A 20,080-nucleotide genomic window follows, 5' to 3' on the forward strand; every position below is an offset into this window, starting at 1 on the left:
GCATCCCATTAAGTCTTTAATGAGAATGAATTACCACTCAAAATTGAAACACAACATAACAGCATTCTACCTTTACCACTTAAGAAGTAAGAATTTAATCTTCCCTCCTATTATGCTTTTGAATAGATATAAATCTATTAATACCATCTTTCAAAAAGTGATTCTTTTGTCATAAATGAAGGCACATAGGGACAGCTGTGCATGTCTTTACAGCGGAAATTATTAGCAATACTATAGGTACGTCAATTTTTCACTGTTAAAAGACTTATAGGTGAGAAGAACTAAATTCTGAACACAGAAACCAGAAAGAAGAAGTTTAACTGCAGCACCTTACTTTGACTTCAAAAGACAAAGAAGTGCTCACTTCACCTCCCATCAGGTAACTGGCTACAAAAAATAGTTTAAAATGTAAATATAAACAGGTGTATGCATAAGGAGAAACTTGATCAGTAATGCTGCACATCCAAGCCAACTTCAGGAACTGACAGAGTGGCAACAAAAGGCAGTGCACCAGACAACCGAATGAATGGTCTAGCAACCCTAAGATGCCAGTATTATGCTCTGATCCTGCTCATCCACTTCAGAGTACTCCACTCCTTTAGGGACAAGCCTGAACTCTGTAAAACTGTTTGCCTTTAGGACAGAATGGAGAGTGCCATGATCCCTTTGACCTGAGTTCACAATGGAGTTCCAGTCTGTTCTTCCAGAAGCACACAAACAGCAGCAGTTTCCTGGCCATCTGCCAGCATGGTGACATTGCCATTGCTGTTACCAAAGAGTGAGATGAGCCACAGCACAGCAAGCAAAAAGCAGCCACCAGCAAGCACTGGACTCTAATATGCACTAAGGCAAAGAAGTCCCATAGCAAGCACAAAAGCCTACCCATTAATAGCTAAACAGCAATAACAGCTATAAATTCAATCTAACACATTTCAACCAAATCTGTCCTTATCTGAAACCCTTCAAAAGCCCCACATAAGATGCAGAAAGGACTGTTGTGGTTTAACCCCAGTTGGCAATTTAGCCCCATACAGCCACTCATTCCCTTCCTGGTCGCATTAGGCAGAGAATCAGAAGAGTACAAGTGAGAAAACTCATGGGTTGAGATAAAAGATAGTTGAATAGGTAAAGCAAATGGCACACACACAAGCAAAACAAAACAGAGAATTCATTCACCACATCCCACTGCCAGGCAGATGTTCAGCCATCTCCAGTAAAGCAGGGCTCCATCACACATAACATTTACCTAAGAAGACAAATGCCATCCCTCCAAACATGCCCCCTTCCTTCTTCCCCACAACCTCTATGCTGAGCACAACACCATATGGTATGGGATATCCCTTTAGTCAGTTGGGGTCAATTGTCCTGGCTGTGTCACCTCCCAGTTTCTTGTGCACTCCCAGACTACTCTCTGATGGCATGGTGTGAGAGGCAGAAAAGACCTTGGCACAGTTCAAGTATTGCTCAGCAATAACCAACACATTCCTGTGTTGTCAACCATTTTCAGCACAAATCCAAAATATATTCCCACAGAAGCTACTATGAGAAAATTAACTCCATCTCAGCTGAAATTGAGAGAGTCACTAAGCATCACAAACCTTAGTGACACAATCTTATTACTATCCTGTTGATATTTTTCGAACTGTGTTTGAAACACAGCACAATGATATTATATTTCTATGGCAGTATTGCCATGGTATCTACAACTATCTACAGGTTTCACAGGGGTGTAAAACAGCCCTAGAAATACCAGAAAAAGTCCCACCTTTGCCTATGCCTGCATCCTGAGATTTAGGGCCTGCACCTGAGGAAGGAATCAGAACAGAGACAAGAACAGCCAGTGCTTGGTAGGAGCTGCACTTTAGGTTTGGTGTCACTGCCTTCCCTACTTCTTCCATCTCCAGCAGCAGCAAGGATAGGTAATATTTAGGGCTTTTATCCAACCTCTTTCCAATTGGCTAGCCATTAGCCAAAGAGACACAAAAGCTGGAGTATGACAATCGCTAACAGTGAGGATGCATACTATGTGACAGCAGCAGACTGAAGGAAAAGATCCCTTTTCTCACTCTTATCCCCTACATCCATCTGATCTTGAGGTACTGGAACTGTACACCCATTTCCCAAGTTTTCCTCTCATCCTCCCTCACCCTTTGAGGCAAGTCAATTTGAGACAGGCCTGAGAAGAACAGAGAAGAAAATTATGTGAGGCACACGTCTAATTAAGTACTTAGCTTGACAGACTAAGATGAATACTCAGGTTCTCAGTCCATGTTGTGAAGAAGATCCACACTTGCTAACATTCAGCAGAGAAGAACTCCTAAGGACCTGGCTGACTAACACCAGCAAGCGTTGACTTTTCTTATTTTAGCTGACATTCTTGGAAGAAAAGTGATGCTCTGCTGTTGTTCTTGCCTCTTTCTGTCAGGTCTGTAATTGGAACTGTCTTCTCCAAGCTAAGCTTTAAAGGAATCAAACAACCTTAAGTCTTTGCACGTTTCAGAATTCAAAGTTCCAAGAACAAAATTAGGCTTGTATTGTGGTTTGAACCTTTCAGGGGATGCTCCAGTGATCACAAAAGTACTCTACACACGCTACCATTAATTTTGTGGCATTATTGAAGATAATCTATATTATACTTGGTTTGGTAAAGAACTGAAGATGAGTTAATAAAGATAAGGTTCTCATTTTCAAGGCATGTTTCAATTTCAGCATAGAACAGAGCACAAACAGGAACAGAAAAATAACAGAGCAGAAGTGTAACTTTTTTTGTAGCAACATTAATTTGGAAAGCCTAACTAGGCAACTTGCAAAATGAAGCCTATAAAGTTTTCGGTTATACATTACATACTGTTAATACATAATCTTAACTATCTGTTCATGCTTGGGTGTGATTTTTATTCCACCCTATTAACTGCTTTTTTGATAACACAAGGCAATGCTGTAAGACAATTTGTTAAGGCCAGTCACCGTGATCACTCACTCTGTCCAGCAGCTATAGAATTCTCTAGCACTTCACAGTAACAAATGCTACTATACTTACAAAGAGACATTTTTGGCTTGGACATTCCTAAGTTAGTATTTTCTTGACAAAAGTACTACTTAAAAATGAATATTCAAATAAAATTCAGCCTACTGAGAAACTACTAACACATAGGAAGAGAGCACACATGCAGCAATGCAGTTAACTCATTCAGATCTTAACTACATTTAAAATAAATTACACTGATGGTGATGGAAAACAGAGCACAAGATCAGTATTGAGTGTCTAAAACCCTATCAATTTCATGCTACCTTTACTCCATGATCTAGACTTTTTATCTGGCATTTTATAGCCATCCGAGACTATGTAATCTCCTTACTAGCAGAATCTGTTGAAAATTTTCTAAGCCTGCAATTATAAAGGCTTTTGTGCTCTAAAAGTCTTCATCTGCAGATGCACAAAATTTTCACATCTGCAAACTCAGAAAAGCGATGTGATACAAACTAACCATGAACATTACAAGCTATCTGTGCAATTCTAGGAGTCAGTTTTTAATGCAAATGTAGATTACAGAATAAATTCTGACATACAGCATCTAATTAGAGATGGCACTTCTAGATTCTTGAAAAAAATACTTGCAGATTGACTCTATATCCCACATATTCTTTGCCTCCAAAGGAAGAATTTATTCAGTGCGACACTTTTATGGAAAATCTAATGAGAAAGTTCAGTAACATTCACTGAAACAAAGAAACACATACACAATATTCCATCTTAAATTTTAAAACACCTGCTTGCCTACATATTATACTACAAGCATAACATCCTGAAATTCTTATTCTGAAGTCTGTATCTATGAATAAGCAATTACTACAATGAGTTTTGCATATGTTTTTTTTTTAAATTGAAGTACAGTATCCATCAATCACAGTGAATTCAACACACTACAGCAGTATTGCTCATCATGAAAATGCTTACTTATGTTTAGCTTCTAACCTTGGAAAGTATGTTTGGACATTTAAGTCAGTTTCAACTAATTAAGATCAGAATTTTGCACCTGCAATACACCTGTTTGTAAAAGTACTTATGATAGACAGAGCCTTTCCTACTGCCCACAACTCAAATCCAATGTGTTACAGGTCTCACAAGAATGGAGAAAACATACATTGAGCTCTACATGTCTAAGAACCAGGGAGAAGGTCCTCTGTGTCCAAAACTGACATAACTCTGCAAAATGGAAGAGCAACCAGGCAATTTTATTTCAGAAAAATCCCATGCTTCTTTTTTAAAAAAAACCTTAAGCTGATGTCAGCAGAATGCTTTTATTAGGTCTTAAATCTAATACAAACATAGAGATACACTGCATGAATTGTCCCCAGTTAGAATATTTATATACAATCAAGTACTTACATCTCCACAAATCTTTCTTCTGGAATTTCTCTAGATGTACACCTACCACAGTTTTATATGTGGAAGATATCACCTTGCACACTCAGCTGGAGTTTCTGCACCTCAACTGACAACAAACATAGGAGTCATGAACACATTAACTCAGTCTTTCACACACAAAATGCAACATGTACGCACAGTTCTTACTAAAGTTGATTATCAAGCCAAGTCCACCAGAAAGCTTTGGCTGACATAGTTTAATATTGTCCCAATTCTGATGTGTTAAGGGACATTTTTGATGGTTTAGTCTTTATTATTATATCTCAAAATATATGGATATGTAATTATTATTGTGTTCTGAGATTAGCTTCAACTAACATAAAATGCTTGGTGAAAGCTCTCAAGAACACTTTACATTTAGAAAGGCCCAATTGATCTTTAGGGGGTTTGCTGCAAGTAGGGACATTTGAAGAGAGAAATACACATCTGGCAAGTTGACCACCAACTAGAAGTCTAATGTTTGATAAGAGAACAGGGAGTAGCACTATCATTCTGAGTTTTCCTCAGGTTGAAAATTGGTCATGATATCCTGCTTTGATTTCAGATTTCCTAACTCTGAACAAACACACCTTGCTAAGACAAATAGGGTGAAGTCTTATATGAAGGACAGCTAGTACGCTGAAGTAATAAAATGGCAGGAAAGTCTGCAGTGATGTGACCATCTAACTTCAGGAATGACAGAATTCTGGGTCAAAAGAGTAAGAAGTTTCTGTGTCTGGAATTCAGCTGAGCAACAAAACTCTTCCTGCCATTAGAATAATCCTGAAGAATAGTACAAAGCCCCAGCAAAAGGAAAAAAAAAAAAAAGTGCTGCACGACACAACCATGAGGGCATCAATTTTTTAGGTATAGCATTCAACTCTGCATAATAGAAATCCTGAAGAGTACCAGAATGGTGGTAAAATAACCATTAAGCATAACCATTAAGAATATCTTAATGTCCCCAACATGTTTAAGAAGGATTACAGTATTCCTGCTGCCACTACTTGGTATGGTATTTTCCCTGCCTGCAGTAAGATGTCACGCTTAGTGAGTGCTAAAATCAGGAATTGCATGCTGCCAGTACCTTAATGATATGAAATCCTACAGGCAGCATATAGAGACTGTAACTTCTTCAGAGAGCCCAGGGCATCTTCAATATCTTTGCTACAGTTGCAAGCTTTTTAAAGCATTCTATGATCACAACTTAGACTTTTCACACAATGTATCACATCTGAAACCACAACACCCTTCCCATCATTTGTAGTGAGCATAGCATAGCCATCATCTGTATTACACAATAAAGTCATTTACACACTACAATGCAGTGGAAACTTACAGAAGTACAAGCTACACCAAAATGTAATTGAACCAACTTCATAATCACTTCCCATTAAGTGAAATTTAAAGAATCAGTCTGGACGCAAAGTGGCCTGGCAGACTGTTTCTATCCTGTAAATCACAAGACATGGTAAGAAGTACACAGGATCCTTAGAAAGGCTCTAGATCCTCAACATGCCATCTAATATTTAAGCAATCACTATTTCTGGCAGAACATTTGAACAGTTATAACACCATAGAAGAACTTCAGCAGAAACAATTGTGTTCATCCCTTAATAACCACCAGTGTGTTGCTTGAATTTCCATGTAACATGAGAAAGCGTAGGTTCAGTCAGAATCAGACATTAGACTATGTACACATTATGTCACCACAGGTTTTTGTTAGCTCACAGAAATTACAATGATCTACAGTACTGTGACTGCATGTCAGCAGTATAAGTCAGTTTAGCAAGCCAAAGTAAGGAGGTGTTTCATCCAATACTCCTTAAATATTTGCTTTTTAGTACACCTCTTAATGCACCTGCTATCCTTCCTCCTGCATCTAACTTTCAGTTACCTGAATTCTCCGATTATGCTTGCTTTCATTTGTCCCTTCTGTATGTAGATTATACCTAGTCCAAGAAGCTGGATCTCTCGTGGAGCACCTGTTCAGCTCCAGCCCTTGCAATACTGACTTACTGACCTTCTACTACAATGAATGTTGAAAAAAAAGAAAAAAGAATTAGTGTTTCAGAGAGGGTAACAAAGTATCATAGCAGTAGAACCAGACAGTCCAAGTCAAGCAATTTGTGTCCAGTGATTGAGGTTGGTTTAAAGACCTAATTTTATCTGACTTAAATATGTCTGCTCAAATTCTGCTTAACCTTTCAGTAACCTGGCATAAACAGACATAAACATCGCATTCTCAGGCATGTAGCAGCAATCAAGCAATTTTCTGCTGTGGGTATATACACATATAGATACACATATATAGCTACCTGCAGAACAAAGTAAACAATATGCACAGGGTTTGTAGGAACTTACAGATAAATCTAATTATGCCCTAACAAAATTGAACTGAAAAGAAAGAGATGTGAATATAGCTCAAAGTGGTAAGGGGTGGGGGGTGAGAGATTCAAAATTCCAGGATGCCTCTTACCGAATTGCACATTCACCTAAATTTAGCTGTAGCATTTACCCTTCAACTGACCTTTGCCAGTTAAAAGAATGCAGAACTCCTAATCCACTTCTGTGCCCAAATCAGGAAAATTACCTTGAATCACAGTTAAACAGTAAACAACTCTAAACATGATCTAAACTATTGTACCTGATTTGTCTCTGAAGCAGATTAGGAGTACTCACATATCTATTAATATAGTCCACAAGAAGGGATGGTGGCCTCCAGCTGAGGACAGAAAGACCTCCAGCTGTTTGCAGAGTGGCTGCATATTCCGACACTGGAGGAAATTGATCTGGTAACAGGATGTCACCAATAAAATAAACAAAGACCAGGAAACTAGAGGACAACAGACTGCAGTCTTCATCCTTCTCTACAATACATAGATCGGAGTTTACTTCTATTTTGCATTCTTGATCTACTCCCAATGTGTGATTTACTTTGAAATAAGCATAGCAAATAGAGTTTGAAATCAGTTATCCTACATTTATTTTCTTTCACACTGTTCCAGTTGAGTTTAAATGAGAAAAGAAAAATAAAAAGGGCCAAGTTTTGAATTTAATTCAAACCGTTAGGAATTGTACTTAATGCTTACCAATGTTTCTTTAAAGACTAGATGCAAGAAACAAGCAAAACATTATTTGCTTTTTATTAGGTACCATCACAGAAACACTACAGATTAAGTGTACTGCAGTGACTACAGTGCTCAGCATTTAACACAGCATTTATAATTAATACTAAATTCTTGGGATGTACAACACAAAATTAAAGTTACATATTTGTTTTCTCCTTATGTGATGGAATTTCTAGTATTGCCTCATCTTACTATTTTGTAGCTTTCAAGCTATTTCACTGTGCTACTCTGTCACTTTAGAAATCCAATTCATGTTTAGAAGTGACCTTAAAGGTGCTTCCAAAAAAAAAAAAAGAATATATAATAATAATGTGGAGATGGGGGAACACTATTAAGATGAGTGAGGCTTCCATATTACACACATACTCTTTGAAGCTGTGATACCTTTCTGCTGCAAATGCTATTATGGAAATATTCATAGACTACACCTACTATTCCCACACCCATCACAAGTCCAGGAGCACCTCCTTTCCAAAACACATCACCTTCTCGACCAGCTGGGTACAGTTTGGTAGCTACTACCCTTCTAACTTATATGATGAACAGTAAAAGGAAGAAGTTTACCTTCTGATCCCATTTCATTTAATAACAAATTCTGATTTAAGGTAGGTACTATGCCTTCTCTCCCATTGCCACATGAAATGGCATAAGGTAAAATGAATGTCTAATTGCCTATGACAAGAAATGGGGAAAATATACTATAGCAGGAGGATTGGTTGTAGTTCAGGCAGACTGGAAAGAAGTGAACTGCAGAGGATACGTGAGAGTTGTTGAGAAGGGCCTAGCAGAAGTTCTCAAGGGATACTTCTTCAGTCACATAATCGTAAGTCTCTCTCCTCACTCTCTAGATATGAATTCAATTGGCCTGTTCCAGGGCATTTCACACTACAGTCCCCAACAGACTGTATGTCCTCTCCACTCTCTCTCCACAAAGACACATTTAAATTAGAAAACTGGATTTAGTCATCCTGATTAAGAAAAAGAGATTCAGCTCTAGATCCCCAACATCCCATATAACTGTTTAAGCAATGGCAATCTTATTTGTGGCAAAATGTTTAAACAGTTATAGCACAGTGGAAGAGCTTTAGCAGGAACTATTGATATGTTCACCCCTCAATAAACCAAAACCTGTTAGTCAAAGAACTCATGGATACTTGAGATTGGATCAGGATACAAGACCTGTCAATACAGTAGCTCACTGCCATTGGAAGAGGGGAATTTCCCTCTCCCTGCATCCAGTTGCAAATCCTGACACACACACTTACCAAATTTCTGCGAGCTGCCTTAACTTGTTAACAACAGAAAACTATCCCAGGAAATGTCCAATAGATGATGGGAAATTCAGGAGAATGACTCCACTTTATTAGATGCAAAGACAGTCAATTTATACTGGTGAAGACAAGCTTAGCAGCATCTTGTCATATTCTACATATTCAGAGTCAGGCTTTACTCAAAACCCTTTGAACTGCCTTATCAGTCACAGCAACTTCCTGGAGGCTCTCAAAGGAACCTTTGGAATCATCTTCCATTTCCCAACATGCAAATGATATCCATGGGTACTCCAGCACAGCGTATCAAATACAGAGATAGAAGACAGCATTGCTTCACTTCTCAGGTAAAAGTATCATTCAACTAACGTTTACAGCTGTTCTGTGGCTTTTTCCTCTTGAAGATAGTCCTGAAGGAAGGCAGCAGATGGCACAGTATGGAACATAGTATCACAAAGCAAATCCATGATGAGCATAGGTAAGGATGCTGTGTTGAAATTAGAATAGGATGGAAGTATAAGGAAAAATAAGATGCTGAAGCCGACTTACTAAAGCAAAGGCTAGAAAACAAAATTCAGTGGTGAAACAATTACAAGCATGACATATTTGACACAAAACATACTATCTATTATTCTGCCAAGCAAAAACTGGGCTTTGCTGTGGGAGAGCAGGGCAAGTGTCAGTGAAGTTGTGGTGGATTACAAAATTAAGCACTAAAAATTCCTTGGCTCCAAAACACATTTAGCCATAGGAGAAAAATTACTTTTGTCACCACTAGTTAACCTGAGACTTCACACATTCAGATGCTGTTGCAACTGTTTAAGGTAGCTTCTCCAGTGTCAAAATCAATTTTTTATTTGGCAAATATTAAAACTGTTAGAGTAAACTGAGTTGAGACATACGCAACAGTTGTTCGAGGACTACTTCAGACATTTGACATTATATAAATAGTTTCAGTCACCTGTATAAGACAAAATAGTCAAAGCACAGTAACATTATAAAACTTCTTGGAAAACTCAAACACTGCATTTGCTTTTGTGACTGTTGTTCTACAGTAAAGCAAGCCAAATAGATGCTCATATACTTCCATTGTTAACATCAATATAATAATGCCAAAACTCCGTTTGTGTTTTGCTGATTTTCTAAATCAGAAGAACTGCAACTTTAAGGCATTTTATCTATTACCAGAAAAAGAATTAAAGGCATTTTAAAGACCTTCAACACTCAAATGAGAACTCTTTGAATATTTCAACAATGAAGATGAAACTGCTCTTTTCAAGATATACCAAACAATATTTATGAAATTCTAAGTTATTTAACTGAACATCCAAATACTGCTTGGGATAAGTTTGGAATAGGATAGGAAGCATATTTAACATACACAGCAGACTACAAGAAAAGAAAATACAAAACAAGTGGCATAAACATAAAGGAAAGTGTTGCTCTCTCCTCACTATAGTGCACAAGTATACTGTTCAACGTGTGGTCTTCCCTGTTAGCTGCATCCTCAATCAAGTAGGTACTTTCCATATTTCTTAAAATATTCATCCACTGGGAAGATAGGAATAAAAGAAAAAAACCCACATTCCTGGGATTTAAAAAAGTTGGCTACCATTTACAGTATAACAATTGCAGAAAAGTCATGCAGACAGTGAAAAAAAGTAAGAACTCATAAAATGTAGGCTGCCTTGCCACCTGTGCCAGAAGAGTTTATAATTATATAATTGCATGCTATTTTTCACTTCTGCAAAATCCATTTACTGTTCAACAAACAGGATAGATGGTGTCCAGGCACGCAGTGAGCCGCTCTTTTTAAATAAATGTAAATACTACTCTGTAAAACAGACTAGAAGATAATAGTATCCCATTAAGAACACTGCCAAAAATCAATAATCAAACCAAACTTGCATCCTCAGTTGCACCAGTTTCCCCAAGGGGGTTTTTTGTTTGTTTTGAGTAAGGGAAGTTTCAAAATGGTGTTTGGCAATTCGCAGAACTCCAACATGCTCTTTACCTAACAAACTAACATAACCTATATAAATGAATTGCCATTGAAAACTATATGATAAGCATTGTAACACTCAGAAGTACTTATTACAGTCCACATACCTCAGTCATTTACATTAGATGGACTCTTTAAAAAGTAGCATACAATATTGGACTTGGGTCTCACATAGCAGACAGATGTTTTAAATATGGTTTTCTGCTTCTAGAAGCACTCATATACAAACAGTTATTCCTTGTTTAAAACAGATACTTTCTTTTTCTGGAGTACAGGGATATTGCCTCATGTAATATCAAAAAGTTTCGAAGTATAGGAAGCATTTAATTCTCCATACGCCAAAGGAGCTTTTACCCGGGGAAAGCAGCAGTAAGTTGAGAAATACAGAAGCTGATGTATCATGTTTGTACCTAAGTTCTCAAATTCATTCCTCAGGCTGCTTCAGCTTATTACATAAGGTGTGGCACAGCATCAGGGTCAATGTCATGGTACCTCTCAAGCCGAGACCTACCAGCTACCCACATTAAAAATACCTCAGCTTGACTCCCACTAACAGCTCAGATAAAGACCACAAGCCCTGCTCAGCTACAGGGCCGGAAATGCAGTCTATTCCTTGGACATACCGTGAAATTTACCACAGATGTAAAGCACAGAAAGACTACTGCAATACTTAAGTTCACTTTGTTCTCCAAGCAAGTGGTAAGACTGATGTTTCAAAGAAGTTTTGCGACAGGAGTTAATAACAATAAAAGCATCTGCATGTGCCGTGCTACAGGGTGCTGGCTCCACAGACCCCACAAGCAGCAGCTTTAATGGCTCTAAGTAGAAAGAAACCCTCAGGATTAGCCCTCAATGTGAGTACAAATATACCTCAAAGGGCCTGCAAGAATGAAATTTTCAAAAATCAAGGAGGAAATTCTGCAGCACATGTGCAGATAAACATTAAATGGGAAATAATCTGACTAAATCAGAATAGATCCTTGAGGAACAGTAATGACATCTCCCTAAATCCAGACTACACCCAACCCATTTAAAAACTATTAGTACCTATAGGATTTTGCATTTTTCTGCTAGCTTTACTGCCCAAAAAAATTTATTCTCTCCTCTTCCCACACCAGTTCAACGTGATACAGATTTGAAAACACAAATAGTAGGATTAGAGGCTGCCAAAACCAGAGACTAATAGAGAGAGAATTACGACAGAAAGCAAAAGGTAACAGTTACAAACCATCCTAACCCTATATAATAAAATCAAACTTTTAAAAAACAGAACATATAAAGCTACTCAAAAAATAGGATATCTGCCAATAAAGTCCACTCAAGGATTTTCATCACAGCATTTGCTCTAGCTAGTGAAGTGTCTGTGAGTATTTGCTGGAGACCATTTAAAAAAAAAAATCACGGCATTAAAAGCTAAACTTGCTGGTTCAGTTTGACCCAGCCTATGTAAAACACTTCAATACATTTTCAAGTTTCACTCTGTCCACAAGTCAATAAAAGGGTCAACACTTTGCAAGCATTCTGTTTCACCACCTATGTTTTCCAAAATAAAACTGCAGGGATAATCTCTGTACTCAACCATATTCCTCCTAGCTTCTCATGCATAACACCACTACTGCACCCACGTGAGTATGGGGAGGTTTTCGCTCTTGATTAAAACTTGTGCATGCAGGGACAGAAATACTACCTCCTAAGTAAAGAGGGTAGAAAACAATAATAGAGATGGAGCAGAGGTTTGATTCTTACACGAATATTATTTTATAAGGCCACATGGTGAAGCACTTTTCATCTGCACCAGTCTAATTGATCAAACCTAGCCTGAGGTCTACCCACTCACAAAGCATTGTCTCTGCTATATGCCTTCAACTCCATCAAACACTCTTTTCCAGGTAGTCCTCCTTCCATTACACTGCTAATATTGACCTATCTTAGCAACTTCCTAAGCAGCAGAAAAGCTCAGTACAGTCAGCTGCACACCTTGACTGTTAATACTGTGCCAACCCTCTGGAAAAGTTTATTTAGCTTCAGAACAGCACCCTGCAACTACCTAAATAAGGAAAGGTTGTACAAGTCCCTGGATATATACAACAATCTAGAAAGCCTCAAAAGCCAGAGACTGACCTGTGCTAACAGAGTGTCTCAACACATGTCATACTGTAACAGAAGTAATCAAAAAACTATTCTTGATCTGGACCTTTCTCATTAAAAAGAAGGGAAGGGGAAGATACCCGACAGATTATTCTCCAGGAACACAGAAATCTCTCAACTTGCCCTTCATGAACACAGGCCCCGATAAATCAGATATGGAGACTATGCTAGAGTTTTTTGTTCCTACTATAATAAAATGGAATAAATTAATTTGAGCTATCTGGCTACATAAAATCCTGCAAAAATTCTTACTAAAGCATAAACAACTTTCGTAAATCAAATGTAATGTCTGTACCTTACATTTAGAAAAAAGTCCAAAAATACTTAACTGTTCATTAAGTACACAGTCTTTTAAAATAGATTCCTATAAAACAGAAATAGAATCAAAAACCTAGTGAATTAAGATACTACAGTAAGTTTTTAATACAAATCTCACGACAATTTCAACATCTCAAAATCAATCCAAAGTGACTATATTCAAAGTGGATTAGAATCAAATTATTTCCCAAGGTCTGGAAGTTGTCAAAGATTAGAAACAAAATTAAGAGTTTGGGAAAAGAATCCTAAAGTGAGTGGGAAATGTCTCCTAAGCAGATCCATGTTTATGTACTTTCCTTGAACAAGATTATGTGATGGGTTGAAAGGTTCCAGAAAGATAGCAGTTTGGAGATGACAGTGGCTGCCATCCCATGCAATCTGCTGTCTCTTTGCCCAGCAAGAAAATTCACTAGCAGGTATGCAATGGCTAGATGAATTGTGTGGGCCACATCTTAGCATAGCCCACAGACTGAGCATTGTTAATTGAGATTATCAATATTATCATACCCTATGTGAAATTTTTTTTCATCCTTATGAACACCAGCTTAAGGTACTTTCATTCACAGCTACATGCTCTTCCTTTTGTCACTCCTATTGCTTCAGTATCTTAATTTGCTCCATTTTAATATGTATACATGTCTCCACTCTATCACTCAATGCCAGTTTACCCTCTAAAAAACAGTTGCTATTTACATTCCCTCCCAACATTTATATTTTTTCTCAAAAACAAGAAACTAAACTGCAGTATAAAAACTGATGGTGGGCAGGCTCAGGCAACTAAAATGTTACAGTATTTTCACAATTTACCATATTGAATCAACTCACCTTCTCTGCCTTAGAGCAAGCACAAGGAAAAAAGCAGGATGGCACAGTGGGGGACAGAGAACTCCTATTTCAAAAGCCAACCAGCTAACTACAATACAAATACACAACCTTACTTTCTCCCAATTAAATCGATACATTTACACAACCTCCAGTGCTCAATCAATTTCATATACCACTTCTAATGTTCACCTGAGTCACACTTTCTATTTTAATGAAGTGTTCATATCATATGTGTAGGTGTTAATTTAAATTTTCATTAATGAAAAAAGCTCATAATAGCTCAATAATCCACCTAACAAACATGATTTGAGCCTAGGAAAACCTGTCTTTAAAGCTGTGCCCAAGAGAAAACCCTAACTTCCTTTAACCTATCAACCTCAGAAACGCAAGCAATGAAACCAGCCTTACGTTTATTTTCATTAGTGCATTCCCATTCACCCGAGTCCGCTAATGGTAGATTATAGTATCAGTGACAAGAAAGTGGATTGCTATCACATATATATAAAACCGTACTTCCCACTGGCACAATGATGTTTCTGTGGTAAGGTATGGCAAACAACGGTGAGCCTGATGACAGCTAAAAAGCTGATGGTTTGAGCGATCAGTGATATTGGTTTGGAAGAGGCAAAGATAAAGATGTACATGAGGCTGTGGTAGTGCTGCTCAGCACCAGGAAGTGGCAGGACAGTAGAAGACACCATTCCTAGCAGCAGGTAGGAAAATGTGACTGGCAAAGATCACACTGGTGCTCCATCCTGTGGGTGCAAATTGGTACAGAGAGGGGCCTCATGCTCAGATTAATGAGCTTCTGCATTCTAGCTTAAGTCACATCTAAGGTAATTTATCTGGTCTTTAGCAGGCTGTTAAAATTCTCAGGAAAAGACAAAAGTTTGATCTAATATCATGAGATATGATTAATGACTCAGATACAGTTAGCACATGTGTGACTTAACGGCAAGAACTGTGCAAACAGACGAAATGTTACTATTTTGACAGCACTTCCTGAAGACTACTGATGTACCACAGGTTGTTACCATTTTAGTAGCAGTATCAAGATGCAATGATCTAGCTAGATCATTGTGTGTCTACCTTGTACACATACATATATACACACATATAGGCTATTATATATATATGATATGAGCAGGAAAATGAAACAGCATACAAGGCTGGAGCTGTACTTTAGGTAACTCAGTGCACAGAAAGCAATCCTTGTTCAATTACTTCATAATTCCGTTTGCCTTGGTTCAGCAGCCATGCTGGCATTTAAGGCAACATCTAACTTAAAGACCAGCCTCACCTGACAACTCAGTTAAACATATTGTTGAACTTGAAAAACTTTTACTGTGCACTTATGTGCACATGTAGCACAGAAATTATTCTCTTGGCCACCTCAGCTGCCAAACTAGTCAGCCGACAAACTAAATTTCAGATATGAAACCTTTCCATCCTCATGTACCACTCATTGTCCATGTTTCAAGTTCTTGTCCTGACAATGAAATCCTGAACTTAAATATTGGAAGCCTGTCAATAGCACAGCTTAAAGTCAATGCTGACTGACTTCATCTATCAGTTCATTTGACCTAGGAGCTGTCAAGAAGTACACATATTTCAAAGTCTCTAGATCAGCTCAAGGATGGAAAGTAAACAAGACATGAGAAATAAATAAAAAATAAAAGTGGCAATATTATATGAACAAGGTACTTGGTGTGGAAAAAACCCCAGGAATCCCAGTAATGAATGGATAGGTTATAAATTTGTGATGGCACAGCAACCTCAAAACAGCAGTTTGTTTTTTCCTCACACAAGTATTATATTATAATGGAAATCAAAAGCAAAAGCTGTCCTGTCTCTACTGCCTTGGCCTATTGTACTACATTCAGGTCATTTCTGGAAGAAATGCCAACTGAAGTAACTCTCAGAGGCTAATTTTACAGAACAAGCAAATCTTTCCCCACTCCTAACCAGAACCTAACTTTACTGTAAAAAAATGCAATTTGAAAGAGATGTTAGGCACAAGTAGTATTTGATTCAACTAATATGCAGAAAAACCAAGGCAACTCTCCCTTTTTTCTCTGCTCAGGTATGGAGATATTTCTTATCTCCATACCAAAAAAAAAAAAAAAAAAAAAGGATTCTTAAGCAAGTGAGAATACTTTCCACACCTTTGAGGCAATAATATTTTTACATTCAAAACAATAACTGATTTGTCTAACGCACTTCATTTTATCAAATATACCTCAGCTTCCTCTCTTGATCACAAAACAAATACTAAAGAATAGGTGACTTATCAACACATTGCAAAATATCCTTTGCAAGGCTGACAGAAAAAGCCAAAGGAGTGGAAAAAACTGTTTCATCAGCAAAGACTATGGACACTGTTCTGAAAAATAAAAGAGAAAATCCAATTTACCTGGACAAGCTGCTAAAGAAGCAGGTAAAGAAACAAAAAATAGAGCACTGCTTCTAATCTCTTTTCATAAGCTCCTTTCCCACATTAGATTCAGACTTGTAAGACCCTTACAATTGTGAAAAACCCTTTCCTACCTAACTACTCAATAGTATTTAGAGGCAAAATCATTTTTTATTCTTTCCACCAATAATATTGCTGCTGCACTAGAGAAAGCCCTTTGTTTTTCCCTCAGTTTCTACCATTTTAGGTTCTCTTTCCTACAAATTAAGTGCATTTGCCTCCACCATTTCTGGCATGCAGTAACATGACACTGGCATGATTCTTGACATTTCAACTGTTTCTCACAGACATGCATTAAAATCAATGAGTTTTGTCAACTCCATCTATTTTCTAATTAGTAAAGGTGCATACAGCAGCATAGACAGCAATGCCTTCTGTCTGTATACACAGGAAGATGACTTTGCGTCAACCTTCACACTGCTTAAACCAGAATTTTACCTTTACAATCGTATCACAACTATAAGTTCAACTTCTATAGCACTTACTGAAATGTTCTTCATGGCTTTATAATAAAAGCTACACAACTCAACACTGTAAAATTTCAGTTTATCCAACAAGGACGAACCTTGATTATAAAAATCGGATAAAATTCTACAAAAATGTTGTTTGTCTGCTTTAAAAAACAACCCCAAAACTTTCCTTCATGATAGAATGAGAAGTCTTTTTGCTTAAATTCAGATTAGAAGAGCCTGTGAACTACTGCACAGGATGCAACCCCATGTCTTGTAGTTTCACTGCAGATGTGTTTAACTATGCTCCCTGCATTGCTAACTTTATTAATTGAAAGTTTGCATTCCTTCCATTCCATTGTGTTTGAAAAAAAACCCTTAAACTATGGGCAATTACTTGATGATTTGAAGATACTTTGAGATAGCTTTCACATCATAAAGTGTGTATTTCTTCAGATAGAGTTTAAAAACAAAGCCATTCCTTGTTCTCTATCCACTATTCTGAACCATGATTTGTGAATGGATTCCATGGGCTGGAGGGGGGTGGGGGGGTAGGGTAGTGGTGGCTTCGAGGACACCAACCAGAAAAGAGGAAGTTGTGCTTTTTGAACTATCGGAGTGCAAGGTTTGCAGATGACTACAATTTCAGTAACAACTTTAGATTAAGTCTATATCTACCGTGCATTTCAAAATGAAGCATCTCCTTTCATCACACCATTAACAGTAAGACCTGACACCTAAAATTTTGAATGAAAACCAGAAAATTCATTATTTTAATCTGCCAGTTACCCTACTAAAAAAAAAAAAAAAATCACGGATTCCTAGGATGAAGCAGACACTAATATAAAAATTCATTGTCACGGTTTTGTGTTTAAAAACTGTCCCGCAACTCCTGTCATCTTTCACTTTGCCTCACTGTAAGGAACGAGTGCAGCATTTCTTGATCTTATACATAAAATGGTTTCAGTCCCCTCCAACAGGGAAAAGAACAGACAGCCTCTACAAGATGGGAAAGCAATCTTTAGAAAAATCAAGATGCGTGGGAAACAGCAAAAGTCCTTGGGCTCTGAAACGCAGCTTTCAAACACCTGGTAGTAAATCAATGTCACCCATTTCACTGTAATCCCTCAAGTCACTTTTATGAAGATTACTTCCTGCAGTACATTCCTCACCCCTCTCCCTCCCCGGCCAACCAGGGCTCTAGGAAGGACCACTCCGAGAAGCCGCACCGCACATCTGGAGACCTCCGCCGCGACGCAGGGACCGGGCGTCGGTCACGTTTGGTGCGACTGTTCGATTACGCCGGCAGTGGCCGGAGCCCCGCTCCCTGCCTGGCACCCCGCCTCCCTGCCGACGCCACAACTTTCCCCTGCCCCTCGGCAGCGCGGCGGACAGTCCTACCGCAACTCTACCGCGTCCCGGCCGTATAGCTCCGACGCATCCAGGACAGCCACCTCCCGCCCCGTTCCCCAGGTCTCCGCCGCCGCGCTCCCTCTCACCCCAAGGGGATACCGAAGTGCCTGGCACTACCATACACTCCCGCCACTTCCCTTCTCTCTCCCGTCTGCCGCCTCCTGCCCAGCGGCAGCCCCCAAAGCTCATCCCCAGGTTCCGCGACCTCTCGGGCTCATTCCGACCTGCGACAGCGTGTCCCGTAGTACACTGCCTGATTGCCTACCTCCCTCCACTCTTCCCTCCCTCCCTCCCAGGGCGGCCACGGCTCTCGGCTCCCTCCGCCCGGCGGCCGTGGGAACAGGCAGGGCTCAAGTTCGCGAAGTGGCGGAGCGGGGAGCAGGCGATGGGAGCCTGCCGCCGTCCCCCGGCCGGGGGAGCCTGCGGGGCGCACCCGCCACCTCCACCGCCGAGCCTCACGGCGCGGCGCCCGCCTGAGACGCGCCGCGTGAGGGGGCGGCTTTCCCGCCTCCCCGTCCCGTCCAACAGCGGCGGCGACTCACCAAGGGTCGAACTCGTGGATGATGCTCTCGAAGCGGATGACGGCGAAAAGCCGGGAACTGAAGCCGGCCAGCCAGGCCAGGAAGAGAATGGTGAAGGAGAGGAGCGACTGCCAGCCCGCCGGCTGCGACAGGCCCCCCGACAGGCCGCCTCCACCCGCCGGGGGGCCGCCGGCAGCCGCCGCCGCCGAGCCGCCGCCGCCCGCCCCGGCGCGGCTGTTGAGCAGCGCCACGGAGTTGGCGGCGGGTTTGTGCTTGTTGTCGGGGGCCGAGTGCTCCGCCATGTTGTACCCGGGGCTCCCTCGCAGCCTCTCCGCCTGGCGCGTGCGGGGAGGAGGCGGAGGAGGGGTGGGGGAGGGTACGGGAGGAAGGGCAGGGGGAGGGAAGCGCGGCAGGAGAGAGAGAGAGGGGCGGGGCCCGCCCGCTCCCTCAGCGGCCCTCACTGACTCGCCGCCGCCTCCTCGCTGAGCCGCGCTCTGCCTCCCGCCGCCGCCGTCACCATCCCAGTGCGGCGCGAGGCGGGCGGGCGGGGCGGAGGGGGCCGGTGCGGCGCGAGAGCCCGGGGGCGGGGCCGGCGGCGGGGAGGAGCCGAGGGACGGGCTCGAGGCGGAAGGACGGGTGGGCGGCCGCGGGCGCGCAGGCTAAGGGCAGAGGAGAGCAGCCACGGGCGTTCGGCCGGGGGCAGGGGCGGGGGGGGGCCTGCGGGCGCCTCGCGGGCGGGCGCACGTACGCGCGGAGCCCGGTGGAAGAAAGCGGAGCGGGCGCGAGGGCTGCCGAAGCGGGCCCTCCCGAGCGGGCCGTTTGACATTGCCGCCCTCCAGCGCGGGAGGAGCTACGGGGAGAGGGGCGGGGCGCCGGTGAGAAGGCGAGGATGGCGGGGTGGGGGGAGAGGGACCAATCTCCGGGAAGCCCATGTAACAGGAACTTCGTGACGGCCTGTCACAGAACGACAGGTATTTAAAAGGGGCGGGGCGAGCTCAGGCAGCCAATCGGAGCGGCGGGGGGGAAGGCGTGGCAGCGCCCGTAGGGGAGGTTGAGCTCACCACCAGCCATGGGGGGGGGGGCGGGGGGATAAAACAGGGCGGCGCGGAGTGGCGGCTCTTTCC

The 20,080-nt window shown here is 41.0% G+C and overlaps 1 protein-coding gene across 1 annotated transcript in view; it reads right to left on the bottom strand.

The window, feature by feature from the left end:
- Positions 1–19,491, bottom strand: part of STT3B (STT3 oligosaccharyltransferase complex catalytic subunit B) — a 56,284-nt gene extending 36,793 nt beyond the window's left edge. The window contains exon 1 of the mRNA XM_061996414.1: positions 18,978–19,491. Within this exon, the coding sequence (XP_061852398.1) occupies positions 18,978–19,258 (281 nt within the window). The 5' untranslated portion in view covers positions 19,259–19,491. The remainder of the gene's footprint in view (positions 1–18,977) is intronic.
- Positions 19,492–20,080: the final 589 nt, after the last annotated feature.

This window comes from Colius striatus, chromosome 5 (genome assembly GCF_028858725.1).
Source record: "Colius striatus isolate bColStr4 chromosome 5, bColStr4.1.hap1, whole genome shotgun sequence".
NCBI classification, from domain to species: Eukaryota; Metazoa; Chordata; class Aves; order Coliiformes; family Coliidae; genus Colius; species Colius striatus.